Here is a 12643-nt window from a genome sequence, read left to right as displayed (position 1 = left end):
ATAAAAGTTTAAAGTCATTTATTTCAAATTAAGCATATAGAGTTATGTTAAAGAAGCACGGAACTATGTGAAATTGTACTTTAATCCTCTACTTTTTGTGGTTGAGGAGGGAGATGAAAGAGAAGAAAGTAAGTCCAAGATGCCGAGAGAAAAAAAGGCAAAGACAGAGTGAAGAGAGGCAGAGCCTTATTACCCTTAGCTTAGAGGTAGACTTTCTAGAAGGATTTTGAGGTTTAGGTCGGCTAATGTCCCGCTTGGACAGTAAGTTTCATAGTACCATCTCTTATCTTCGTCTCTTTGGAATATTAATTGATTAGCCATTCATCCTAGCTTCTCAGAATGCTATAGGTATCCTGGCATCCACCCGGTGGAACAGCCACCATCACACAAGAGAAGAGCCTAACCTAGGTTGCGGACAGCAACTCTGCCCTGTGTTGTGACTTCCGTGTTCAGAGATGCCCAGCCTGCCAGCTGCAGAAGCTTAAGTACACAGGGAAACAGAGCAGTGTTGTGCATAACAGCACACTGCTTCTCAGTTTCCTTGTGGAAGTCCTCTATCTTCATGCAGATACAATGAATACCGTGGGCCACTCACCAGCTCTGGCTACAACCCTTCACACCTTGCCAATCCTCACCACCTTCCTTCCCCCTCAACAACTAGTACAATGTATTGGCTTCTCCACTGTCACTGGGTGAGTCAACTGCAGGGTATAACCAAGTTTTCTCAATTTTTTGGCTTCCCTTTGGCTACTCTTGATTCCCCATGCAGCCCCAGGGCCATGTTTATTTGTTGAACAGTTGGCTACCTGAACACTGCTATTATCAAAACTCTAATCCTCTACCATTCCCAAGCAGACCTCACCTGGGAAGTTGTTAGAAATGCAGAATCCTGGGCTCTGCTTCGGGCCTTCTGAATCAGAATCTGCACATTCACACAACCCCGTGGTGATTCCCATATGCACTGCTGGCCTCCCTGGCTGTCACCCTTTTCATCCAGATTGCCACGTCCCCTGCCAGCAACCATATTTCAATCCTCTTGAGACTCAGGGCTCCTTCATAATCTTTGCATTCATTTTTTTTTCAATTTAGTGTACTCTAAGAACGGCTCTTCAAAGCCCCTTTCCGCTCTTCAGCTCCTCATTCCTGTTTTTTTCTCCTCCCATTCCTATCCTCTCTCTCCCTGCCTTAACTCTGCAGAGATCAGATGAGCTTGCTGTGCTCACGTGTGTTTCCTTCTAGGCTTTGGTCTTCTCCCACCCTCTATTCTTTTCTCAGGTCCAGATGAAGTAATATCTTCTTTATTTCTGAGGCCGTTCTTCTACCTGTGCCTTTTGACATTTTCCTGTTCCCCTCTGTGGGATCTTCCTGTTCCCCTCTGTGGGATCTTCCTGTTCCCCTCTGTGGGATCTTCCTGTTCCCCTCTGTGGGATCTTACTGGTCTTCTCTCTCCCAGAATCATGTGCATTGTTTCGGCGAAGCCCTTCGTTTTTGGATCCAAATGTGCAGAGATCTTCTTTTAAGAAGATCACAACATACACACACATTCACATGCACTCGATCCTACTCCCTTCTGGTTTGTGTTCTATTTCTCCTCTTTCAGAACCCGATTTTTCCGACCAATGGTATAGAACAGTGGTTTATAATTAGGGCAGTTTTGCCTTCACCACCCCCCCTCTTCCGGGGACATTTGTCAATGTCTGGAAACTTGTTTGGTTGCCGCAACTGGGGGAGATGCTACTGGCATCTAGAAGTGGGTAGAGACCAAGGACGCTACTAAACCTGCTACAATGCACAACGAAGAATTAGCTGGCTAGGCAGGCCATCTTGGTTTGCCCTTGACTTTCCTGCTCATCACACTGAAAATCCTATGTCCCAGGAAACCCCCCAGTCCTGGGCTTACTCAGATGGGTGGTCACCTTATATCTGACCCCCAATGTCAAAAGTGCCAAAGTTAAGAAGTCCTGCTCTAGAAGGAGGATCCATTAACCTTACCTTTTTCTCACCAACTCCCTTCCCTTCAAGCTGACATTTAGTTTCTGTGTCTTTTTCTATGAAAACAGTTCTATTGAAAGACACCAATGGTCACTTTCCAATCAAGAAATACAATGGCTTTGGACACCTGGGTGGCTCAGTTGGTGAAGTGGCTGCCTTTGGCTCAGGTCATGATCCCAGGGTCCTGGAATCGAGTCCCGCATCAGGCTTCTTGTTCAGCGGGGAGCCTGCTTCTCCCTCTGCCTGCCACTCTCCCTGCTTGTGCGCTCTCTCTCTGACAAATAAAATCTTAAAAAAGAAAAGAAATGCAATGGCCTTTTTTCCTCCTCCCTCAACCTTTCTTTTTATTTATTTATTTATTTATTTATTTATTTATTTTTTAAAGATTGTATTTATTTATTTGACAGAAAGAGAGGAGAGAGCGAGAGAGCACAAGCAGGGGGAGTGGCAGAGGGAGAGGGAGAAGCAGGCTCCCCGCTGAGCAAGGAGCCCAATGCGGGGCTCGATCCCAGGACTCTGGGATCATGACCTGAGCCGAAGGCAGAGGCCTAACCAACTGAGCCACCCAGGCACCCCTCCCTCAACCTTTCTGATCCCTTTCAAGCATTTTGACACTGTTGCTTCACTGTCATTTTGGAGCCTCTTTTTCTCATACTCTTGGTTCTCTCCCTCCTACCCCCATTATTAGGCCTTCTCTCTTTTGTGGGTCCCTATTTCTACTACTTCTTAACTGTAGATAGCCCCATAGTTCAGTGTTTCTTGGCTCTCTTCCTGTTTCTCCTACTGAAGAATTTATGCCACTCCTGAGCTTCAGATCTCTGTGTCAGTTATTCCCAAATCTCTTTCCTGAGTCCTAGTCTTTCATTTCCAAGTAACTGAGGGATTCCCTTGGATGTTCAGCAGAATCTTGAGTAATAGCAGGTTAAGAATATTTATTTAAGACGTTGGGAAGGAGGAAAGACAATACAGTCTAGCTTACATTTCCGATCTGTCTTCAACTCGGTCTTATATAACCCTTAAACTCTATCCAACCAGGATAACTCTATTTGTGCTTTTTGTATACCTTGTGCTTTCCTTCTTCCATGGTTTTGCTCCATTTCTTCGTGCTTTTGGAAAACATTTCTGCCCTTTCCTTCTTCAAATCTTCCTAATCATTCCAATCAGGAAAATGTGGTATGATGAAAATGCTGGGTTAGGAGTCAGAAGACCTATTTTGGTCACTTTACTTGCTTTCTGACCTTGGGACAATTACTTTATATATATATATATAAAAGTTTTTTTAAAAGATTTTGTTTATTTATTTATTTAATTTGAGAGAGTGCGAGATCATGAGCAGGGTGGGGACAGAGGGAGAAGCAGACTCCCCACTGAGCAGTGAGCCTGAGGTGGGGCTCAATTCCAGGACCCTGAGATAATGACCTGAGCCGAAGGCAGCCGCTTAACCGACTGAGCCATCCAGGCACCTATGGCTCTCTATACTTTATTTATTTATTGTTAAGATTATTTATTTGAGAGAGAGAGAGGGAGCTCACATGAACGGGGATGGACAGAGGGAGAGGGAGAACCAGATTCCCCGCTGATCCCAGGACCCTGGGATCATGACCTGAACCAAAAGCAGACACTTAGCCGACTGAGCCACCCAGGGGCCCCGGCTTTCTGTATTTTAAATAAAGAAATAAGAATTCCATCCCTGCCTGCCCCAGATAGTTAATATGATTTAAAAAAATGCTTTGAAAAATGTGAATTACCATATGAGCATTGTCTGACCTGAACTCTGATAGCACTTTGTGCCTTTCATCTGGAAACTTACTATCTCTTGCATGTAAAGTAGTGACCAATTCTACAGACTTCTTAAAAAGTAGGGAACCCGAATGTAAACCTTTTTCTTCTATGCTTTCTGTCATTGTTCATGCCATGTTATCAGATGCGGAGGAAAAAAACTGATGAGAAAAATAACAATTTCACGTGCTATTCAGTTTTTTATTCTTGGTTCACTAATTACAAATAGTTTTTACTACAAATGTATCACCTTTCCTTTTTTTTTTTTTTTTTTTTGAACCCTCCAATTTAGGTGACGTCTTTCCAGTGCAAATGAATCCAATAGCTCAATCTCAGTTTATACCCTTGGCTGAGGTTCTTTGCTGTGCTGTGTCTGATATGAATGCTGCTCAGACTGTGGTGACGCAGGAAACACTACTGGAGCATTTGGTGAAGCACCACCCAGGTAGCGTGACAGGTTTTCTCTGCTAGTTCATTGCTTGCTTTCTATTGATAAATCCACTTAAACATGTAAATAAACTGGACGATATTCAATTTTTTTTTTTCTATTGTAGCACCTTGTATTAGAGCCCTGCTAGGAAAAGGCCTGCATCAATGAATTTGATAAGGGCATTTCTTTGACTTTCCAAATGAACTTTTTCTTTTTTTTCTTTTTCTTTCTTTTTTTTTTTTGCTTATGGCAATAATCATACTGTAGAAGGAGTACAAGGCAAAAAAGGGAAAAGTTCAACCTCTGCCCCCACCCCGTTCTTCCATTGCCACTTCCCAGAGGTGACAGCTTCTATTGTTTATCTTTTCCTGTGCATACTTTTGTAAATTGTATTTGAGCTTATGTATTTTTCTATAACATGAATTGGATCATTCTCTATATTCTGTCTGCACCTTGCTTTAAGTTAAAAAAATATTTGGGGGGGGGGACGCCTGGGTGCCCTAGTTGCCTAAACGTCCAGCTCTGGATTTTGGCTCAGGTTGTGATCTCAGGGTCGTGAGATCGAGCCCTGAGTCAAGCCCTGCTTCGGGCTCCAAGCTCGGTGGGGCGTCTGCTTGAGATTCTCTCTCTCCCTCTGGCCCTCCCCACCCTCCATGTGTACACGCTCTCACTCTCTCACAAATAAATAAGTCTTTTAAAAAAATTTAGAGATCTTTCTGTATTATTATATATTGATTTATTTCATTCTTTTCACAGCTGCATGAGATTCCAATGCATGGATGTAGAAGAGTATTTTTCATTTTTCCCATTATAAAATGAATATGCTTATTGTAGAAAAATCAAGAAAATATAGAAAAGTAACCACTTACAGTATCCCAAAGGAAATCAATGTTAATATGTTGATGTATTTTCTTCTGGTATTATACAAACATGTTTCACCATATAAATACAATTTTGATCCCTGCTATTTGGAAAAGGAAATTTCTTTTAAAATTGTTACCTTCCTACTTTGAAAAGCCATCATAATACAGATATTAGGTAGTTTGCCCTCATCCTGGCACAGACTGGTTTTCATTTTCTCTTTGGATTCTTATTAAGATTGAAGCAATGAGGCTGCGATTTTCAAAAATTCCCGTGTTTGCTTTCAAGAATGCTGTCTTGAAGTCAAAATTTAAGTTCATGATGGGGTTGTATAACTTGCTATGTGTATTCGAGGAAACTCAGATTTTTTTCTCTATGTAACCATTAATTTGCCCTATGTCTTTGTGTGGACCAAATTATATTCCTATTATTCAGTTAACTTGTGACTATTATGAATGCTTCTTTGGCATTTTAATTACATTTACTAACTGTGTTACAGTTAGCTCTGGCTTCATCAAGCATTTGTGTGGTCATTTCTGAGTTACTGATTTCACTCATCGGAATGTTTTTTTAATTCAAAATCTATCGGTGTAATGAAATGCTTGTTTGTTTTAGGCATTGCAATTCCATCTCAAGATATTCTCTATACCACTCTCGGAACTCTGATTAAAGAAAGGAAAATTTATCACACTGGAGAGGGATACTTCATAGTCACTCCTCAGACTTACTTCATCACAAATGCAGCCCCCCACGAAAATAAGAGAGACCTATCAGATGAAAGTCACCCGATGCCAACGTGCATTACGTATCTGGTGAGCGTGGCCAGCTGTGCAGAGTTAGCCAAAGAAAATGCTGCCCCCATTTCCCATTGTCAGTCTTGCCGGTGTTTCCCTGATCCGTGCACTCAGGATGTAGAGGAGACACTGGCGGCTGCAGAAATGGCTAGAAAAGGCCAGAAGGGTCTTCAGGAATCCAGATCTTTGGTACAGAATCGAGCGGTTTCAGTGTCTGTGGAGAATCACATCTGTGAAAGCGCCAAACCGTTACCAGAGACAAAAGACAGAGAAAAAGGCAAGAAGTTTGGCTTCAGCCTCTTCTGGCGTAGTCTGTCCAGGAAGGAGAAGTCCAGAGCAGAGCACAGCAGTTTCTCTGCCCAGTTCCCACCAGAAGAATGGCCCGTTCGAGATGAAGATAACTTGGACAATATCCCTCGAGACGTCGAACATGAGATTATCAGACGAATTAATCCCATTCTGACTGTTGACAACTTAATCAAGCATACAGTCTTAATGCAGAAATACGAAGAACAGAAACACTGTAATAGCCAGGGCACGTGCACTGATATGCTGCCGTTCAGGCATAAATATCCTTCAAAAGAGGGAGTGAGGAAAAGGCGGGGCCGGTCTGCAAAGTCTCGAAGGCGGGGCCATTCTCGGAGGGATGGACACAGAGCCGGGAGTCAGGGAAGTGAGCCAGGAAGCCTTAGACTGGAGAAACATCTCAAGCTACCTGCTACACAGCCCACCCCCAGGATTAAAAGCCCAAATGAAGCAGTAGTTCAGAAACCACTTGATGAGAATCTATCTGTGCTGGGTTCCCATTTGATTTACAAGAAGCGAATTAGTAATCCTTTCCAGGGTTTGTCTCACCGAGGCAGCCCAATCACCAAAGGGCACAACATCCAGAAGACCAGGGATCTGAAACCCAGTCAGACTGGACCAAAGGGAAAGCCTTTCCAAAGGTCAAGGTCTTTGGATTACTCAAGAATCTTTGAGGGTGGAGCCAAACAGCCACATGCTGAAAGATGTAAAGATAAGCCGATGGCAGAATCCATTTCTATGAGTAACTCTACTGTCAAACCTATCAGTGAGGACTTCAGAGATCCCCCCTTAAATTACTCTCAATGTAGTGTCTTGCAAAATGGCAGTCAATGTTGTTCCTTTCGGGAAAACCTGTTGAGATATGATGTATATGGTGGAAAAAATGAGGTAATCCCTGAAGTCTTGAGGAAAAGTTACTCTCCCTTTGACGTATTACGGGAGGCCAAAGAAACACAGCATGTCCTGCTGTCACAAGGTTCCTCCTCTTCAGGCCGTGCCTCCTCTGCTTGCAGATTAGTTGATAACACTATACACCAGTTCCAAAATCTTGGTCTTTTGGATTACCCAGTTAGTACGAACTATTTGAGACAAGCTGAGAGACAAGATGGAGACTTAGAAGAAATATCCACGAGAAAGACATTTGTCCAGGAAGCAGAGAATGTGGGTCTAGAAAACGAAGGGCTTTCTGATGATAACCAGGCCTTGTATCAGAATGAATTGGAAGATGATGATGGCGCCTGTAGCTCATTATATCTAGATGAGGAGGACTTTTCTGAGAATGATGACTTATGTCAAGGGCTGCCTGGCCGCATTCAGTATTCCTTTACAGGGAGAAGCAAGTGGAATCATTTGGGGAAACAAAACGTGACGGAAAGATCTCTGGCTGAGTACAACAGCAAAATACACAGGTCTGAGCCTCAGGTGCTTAAAGGAAATGAGTGTTACAAACCCACTGGGTTTTTCACTAACGCAGGTGAAAGCCAAACACCTAATCTCTCTGCTGAAAGTGGTGGCCTCAATTCAGGGACTCAGTCCAGTTTTAACTATGAAGAGGAACCCAGTGTTGCTACATGTGTACAAACCGCAACATCTGCTGTTGGAAATTTATTTGATTACACAAGGAAAGCCGATTCTGGGACTGAAACCCTACAAGGCTCTGTTGGTGATACAGGAAAGAAACCAGCTAGCTGGAGTCAGAGTGCTCAGAATCAGGGAATGAGAAAGCCATTCACACAACAGGTAGAACTTTTCAACACTTCACATGTGCCAATGTTGGCTCAGGAGCTCCAACACGCACACAGTCATTTGGAAGGAACAGAAAATCAGAGCATGGCAGGAGATAGTGGAATAGACTCTCCACGGTGAGTGTATGTAAACATTTGATCAGCCACTATTCCTCAGGAATGATTAAAATCAAGGGTGTACTGAATCACCTAGTGGGAGACTCCTGAATACACTTTTTATAGCGATATAATTCTGCCAGCCGTCACTGAATAAATTGTATCAAATTACAACAAAATCTCTTATATAATAGGATAGAGTTCATTTTTAATGTGAACCAAAATTTACTTCACTACTACAGAATCTTGAATTGTTTCTAAAAGTAGGAAGGAGCTGCTATCAGTGGAGCACTTCCTCAATGGAGGGTTGGAAGTTTTCCCTTATGTTTCTGGTTCTACACACGTTGAGAGAGAGATGCAGCTACTTTCCACCAATATTTTCCATGTTAATTTGTTTAAATAACATTGCTCAGATTATGAAAGTAGTATGGTCATAATAGAATATTTGAGAAGTACTGAAAATTGTTTTAAAAGATTTATTTATTTGAGAGAGAGCACGAGTGAGCAGGGGGGAGGGGCAGAGGAAGATAAATCCTCAGACTCCCCACTGAGCTTCGAGCCCAACGTGGGGCTTGATCCCAGGATTCTGAGATCATGATCTGATCTGAAATCAAGAGTCAGATGCTTAGGGGCGCCTGGGTAGCGCAGTCGTTAAAGCGTCTGCCTTCAGCTCAGGGCGTGATCCTGGCTTACCGGGATCGAGTCCCACATCGGGCTCCTCCGCTGTGAGCCTGCTTCTTCCTCTCCCACTCCCCCTGCTGTGTTCCCTGTCTCGCTGGCTGTCTCTCTGTCACAAAAATAAATAAAAAATCTTTAAAAAAAAAAAAAAGAGTCAGATGCTTAACTGACTGAGCCACCCAGGCACTCCAGTTCCGAACACCTATAATCACCCTACCATTTTATTTTATTTTATTTTATTTTATATTTATTTTTATTTTTTCAAAATATTTTATTTGAGAGAGACAGAGACAGTGAGAGAGAGCACAAGCAGAAGGGAGGGGGAAAAGCAGACTCCCCGCTGAGCAGGGAGCCCGATGCGGGGGCTCAATCCCAGGACCCCAGTCGCTCCTACTCATTTTTTTATTATATAAAATTATTGTGTACTTCATTTTGAAAAAGTAAAGTAATGCAGAAATGTAAAAGGTAGGGGTGCCTGGGTGGCTCAGTCAGTTAAGCATCTGCCTTCAGCTCAGGTCATGGTCTCAGGGTCCTGGTATCAAGGCCTGTGTCAGGCTCCCTGCTCAGTGGCAAGTCTGCTTCTCCTTCTCCTCCTGCCCCTCCCCTTGCTCATGGGCGCTGTCTCTCGCTCTCGAATAAATAAATCTTAAAAAAAATATAAAAGGTAAAAATGGGGGCACCTGGATGGCTCAGTCCGTTGAGTGTCCACCTCTTCGATTTTGCTCAGGTCATGATCTCAGGGTCATGGGATCAAGCCCTGCGTTGGGCTCCTTGCTCAGCTCCGAATCTGCTTGAGAGTCTTCCTCTCACTCTGCCCTTCCTTCAGCTGGCACATTCCCACTCTCTCTCTCTCTCTGTCTCTCTAAAATAAATAAATGAATTAATCTGTAATAAATAAATAAGTAAAATTGGAAGTCTCCATCCCCCAACCTTTGCCATTGCCTTTCTGTTGAGGTGACCTACAAATTGTTAACTGTTTGGTTTATTTATTCATTATTTATTTATTTATTTTTAAATATTTTATTTATTTGAGAGAGAGGGAGTGCAAGAGAAAGAGCACGAGCAGGGGGGAGGGGGAGAGGGAGAGGGAGAAGCAGACTCCCCACTAAGCAGGGAGCCCAATGTGGGACTTGATCTCAGGACCCTGGAATCATGACCTGAGCCAAAGGCAGACATTTAACTGATGGAGCCACCTAGGTGCCCAGCAGTTTGGTTTATATTCTTTCAGACTTTTTCCTGTGCGTTTATAAATATAATTATTTTTTAACAACAAGTCATATGGAGCTGTTGCTTTCTTTTTTCACTTAACATAAGTTAGGATATCTTGCAATCAATACATATAGATCCAGCTCATTCTTTTTAATGGCTGTGAATATTCCGTTATGTAAACCCCAGTATTTATATAGTTATTGTTTTCCTTCCTTTGACATTTAGATTCCCAATTTTTGCTGTAATGAATCAATCTGCAGTGGATTTTTTAAAAAAGATTTTATTTATTTATTTGACAGAGAGAGAGAGCACAAGCAGGGGGAGCGACAGGCAGAGGGAGAAGGAGAAGCAGGCTCCCTGCTGAGCAAGGAGCCCCATGTGGGGCTCAATCCCAGCACCCCAGGGTCATGATTTGAGCCAAAGGCAGATGCTTAACCGACTGAGCCACCCAGGTGTCCCTGGAGGTCTGCATTTTTTTTTTTTTAAATCAGAGAAAGAGAGTGAGCACAAGCAGGGGGAATGGCAGGCAGAGGGAGAAAGAGGCACCCTGCTGAACAAGGAGCCCAATGCAGACTGATCCCAGGAGCTTAGGATCATGATCTGAACTGAAGGCAGCTGCTTAACCAGCTGAGCCACCCAGGCGTCCCATGCAGGTCTGCATTTTTAAAACATATCTTCACTTCTTTATTAGGGAAGAGATCTTTCCTGCTTGAAACAATTGTTTAATTCATATCAAGTCTTTAAAGTATCAAATCAAAACATATTGTCTCCAAAGTAAACAATGGTTGTGTAAACCAACAAGCTACGGGTTCCCTTTCTCTCTAGCAAAAGCAGAAATGAAAACCAAAATCAAACCCAAAACAGATAAGGGAAATTATTCCTTGACATGCAACTGAGAATTTAAATTTGCGAAATCTTGAGAAATTTAATTTCTTTTTCTTTTTTTTTAATTTTTATTTAATTTTTTAAAAAGATATTTATTTATTTATTTTAAAAATATTTTATTTATTTATTTGACAGAGATAGAGACAGCCAGCGAGAGAGGGAACACAAGCAGGGGGAGTGGGAGAGGGAGAAGCAGGCTCATAGCGGAGGAGCCTGATGTGGGGCTCGATCCCAGAACGCCGGGATCACGCCCTGAGCCGAAGGCAGACGCTTAACGACTGAGCACCCAGGCGCCCTAGGAGGACACATTTTTGAGGTATATCAATGTAATGAGCGAGTGATAGGAGACAAGGTGGAAAAAGGGGAATGCCAAAAGCAGAATGCCCCAACAGTAATGGGACTTGGCTGATGCAAGGCAGATGTGTAGATTAAGGGACTAACCTAGCCTACAGCTCCTTGGAAAGGAGCATTGTCAATATGAAAAATATTATGGTTGGCTTTTCTCTTTCATATGACTTCTCAAAAAACAAATTACACTTCAGTTGTATAGAAGAGGTTTTCAGGGAACATGATTTTCTTCCTTTTTTAAAAGTTTATTTATTTATTTACGTAATCTCTACATCCAACTGAGGCTTGAACTCACAACCCTGAGATCAAGAGTTGCAGGCTCTTCTGACTGAGCCAGCCAGGCGCCCTGGGAACTTACTGTTTCTGACTAGAATATAATTGACTATTGGATCTGAGAAAAGATGTTGTTCTGAAAATACGAACCTCTTGGAAAGCAGCTGTCAAATAATGGAGGTGCTGTTGTGAAGCCTTTAAAATGTAAGGAGCTCCTTAGATTTTTTTAAAGGTTAACTTATATGATAAGTGTACCTTACTGTTAGTAAATGTTATACTGCATCAGAGTTAACAAATGAAGGTATAATGCTTTGATTAGAAATCCAGGCCCTTTTGGAAGGTAATAATTCTGTTATTTTTAATATCTTAGGACACAGAGTCTGGCATCTAATAATTCAGTCATTTTGGATGGACTAAAAAGAAGACAGAATTTTCTGCAGAACTTTGAAGGCACAAAGAGCGGTCAAACACTCACATCCAATTCCTTACTACAACTAACTCCAGTCATAAATGTTTAATTCTTATTTTTCTTTTGGAAACTTTTTGGTAAAAATGTACAGATTAATATAGAATATTTTTATCCGCTGAGCATATAAGAATTCTCTAAAGCCAAGCATAGGTGCTGTTAATTTCATTACATATTTTGTTCTAGTTGCTGGCTTTTTTTCTTTTTTTGATGTTTTAAAGCTTTTTTTAAAGCTTATTTTACTGTGAATCTATTGGGAATATATAGATTTTTCACAATTAAAAAACCACAAAATCCTTGGTCCTTTTCCAATTAAATGTAATTAACTCAAATTTTCAGACATTCATTAGTTTCTCAAATACATAGTGTGCTAATTTACTATACCCAGTAGTGAATTTCTCTATCCACACTAATACTGAGTTCTTATGTTAAGGATCTCACCAGATTTCAGCACAGAAATCCAGAAGATAGTGTTAGGGTTGTATAGATCCTTTGTTTACAACTGAAGTCTTTTATCATTATCAGAAAGAATTTATATAGATGTATTGGGTACTTTGCAACAAGAATTTTTTCTATGCAGTCAATCATTGCCACCAAGGATCTTTTCTGCAACCAACTTGAACACGAACAGATGGCCCCAAATCGTACTGACTGGCAATGTCCAAAATACCTGTGTGGCAGCATCTGGGTCTACTATTTCTCTGGTTCCTCCTCACATTTGAGGCACTCTCCACAGCATGGCAGTGAGAACTGAGGATGTTCTTAGATGGCGGAGATAGGA

General features: G+C 42.0%; 1 protein-coding gene across 2 annotated transcripts in view; it reads left to right on the top strand.

Annotated features, from left to right (window-relative positions):
• The window catches only part of STOX1 (storkhead box 1), a 54575-nt gene extending 42414 nt beyond the window's left edge, over positions 1-12161 (top strand). Inside the window, exons 2-4 of one of the 2 annotated variants that reach the window (XM_026504347.4) lie at positions 4064-4216; positions 5678-8024; positions 11767-12161. In XM_026504347.4, coding sequence (XP_026360132.2) covers positions 4064-4216; positions 5678-8024; positions 11767-11914 — 2648 coding nt within the window. In that variant the 3' untranslated portion in view covers positions 11915-12161. The remainder of the gene's footprint in view (positions 1-4063; positions 4217-5677; positions 8025-11766) is intronic. The other variant, XM_026504348.4, reaches the window with a different exon arrangement.
• The last annotated feature ends 482 nt before the right edge of the window (positions 12162-12643 follow it).

Source organism: Ursus arctos, unplaced genomic scaffold, assembly GCF_023065955.2.
Source record: "Ursus arctos isolate Adak ecotype North America unplaced genomic scaffold, UrsArc2.0 scaffold_7, whole genome shotgun sequence".
NCBI lineage: Eukaryota > Metazoa > Chordata > Mammalia > Carnivora > Ursidae > Ursus > Ursus arctos.
Note: the sequence above shows the minus strand (reverse complement) of the source record. Positions and strands in the feature narration are given on the sequence as shown.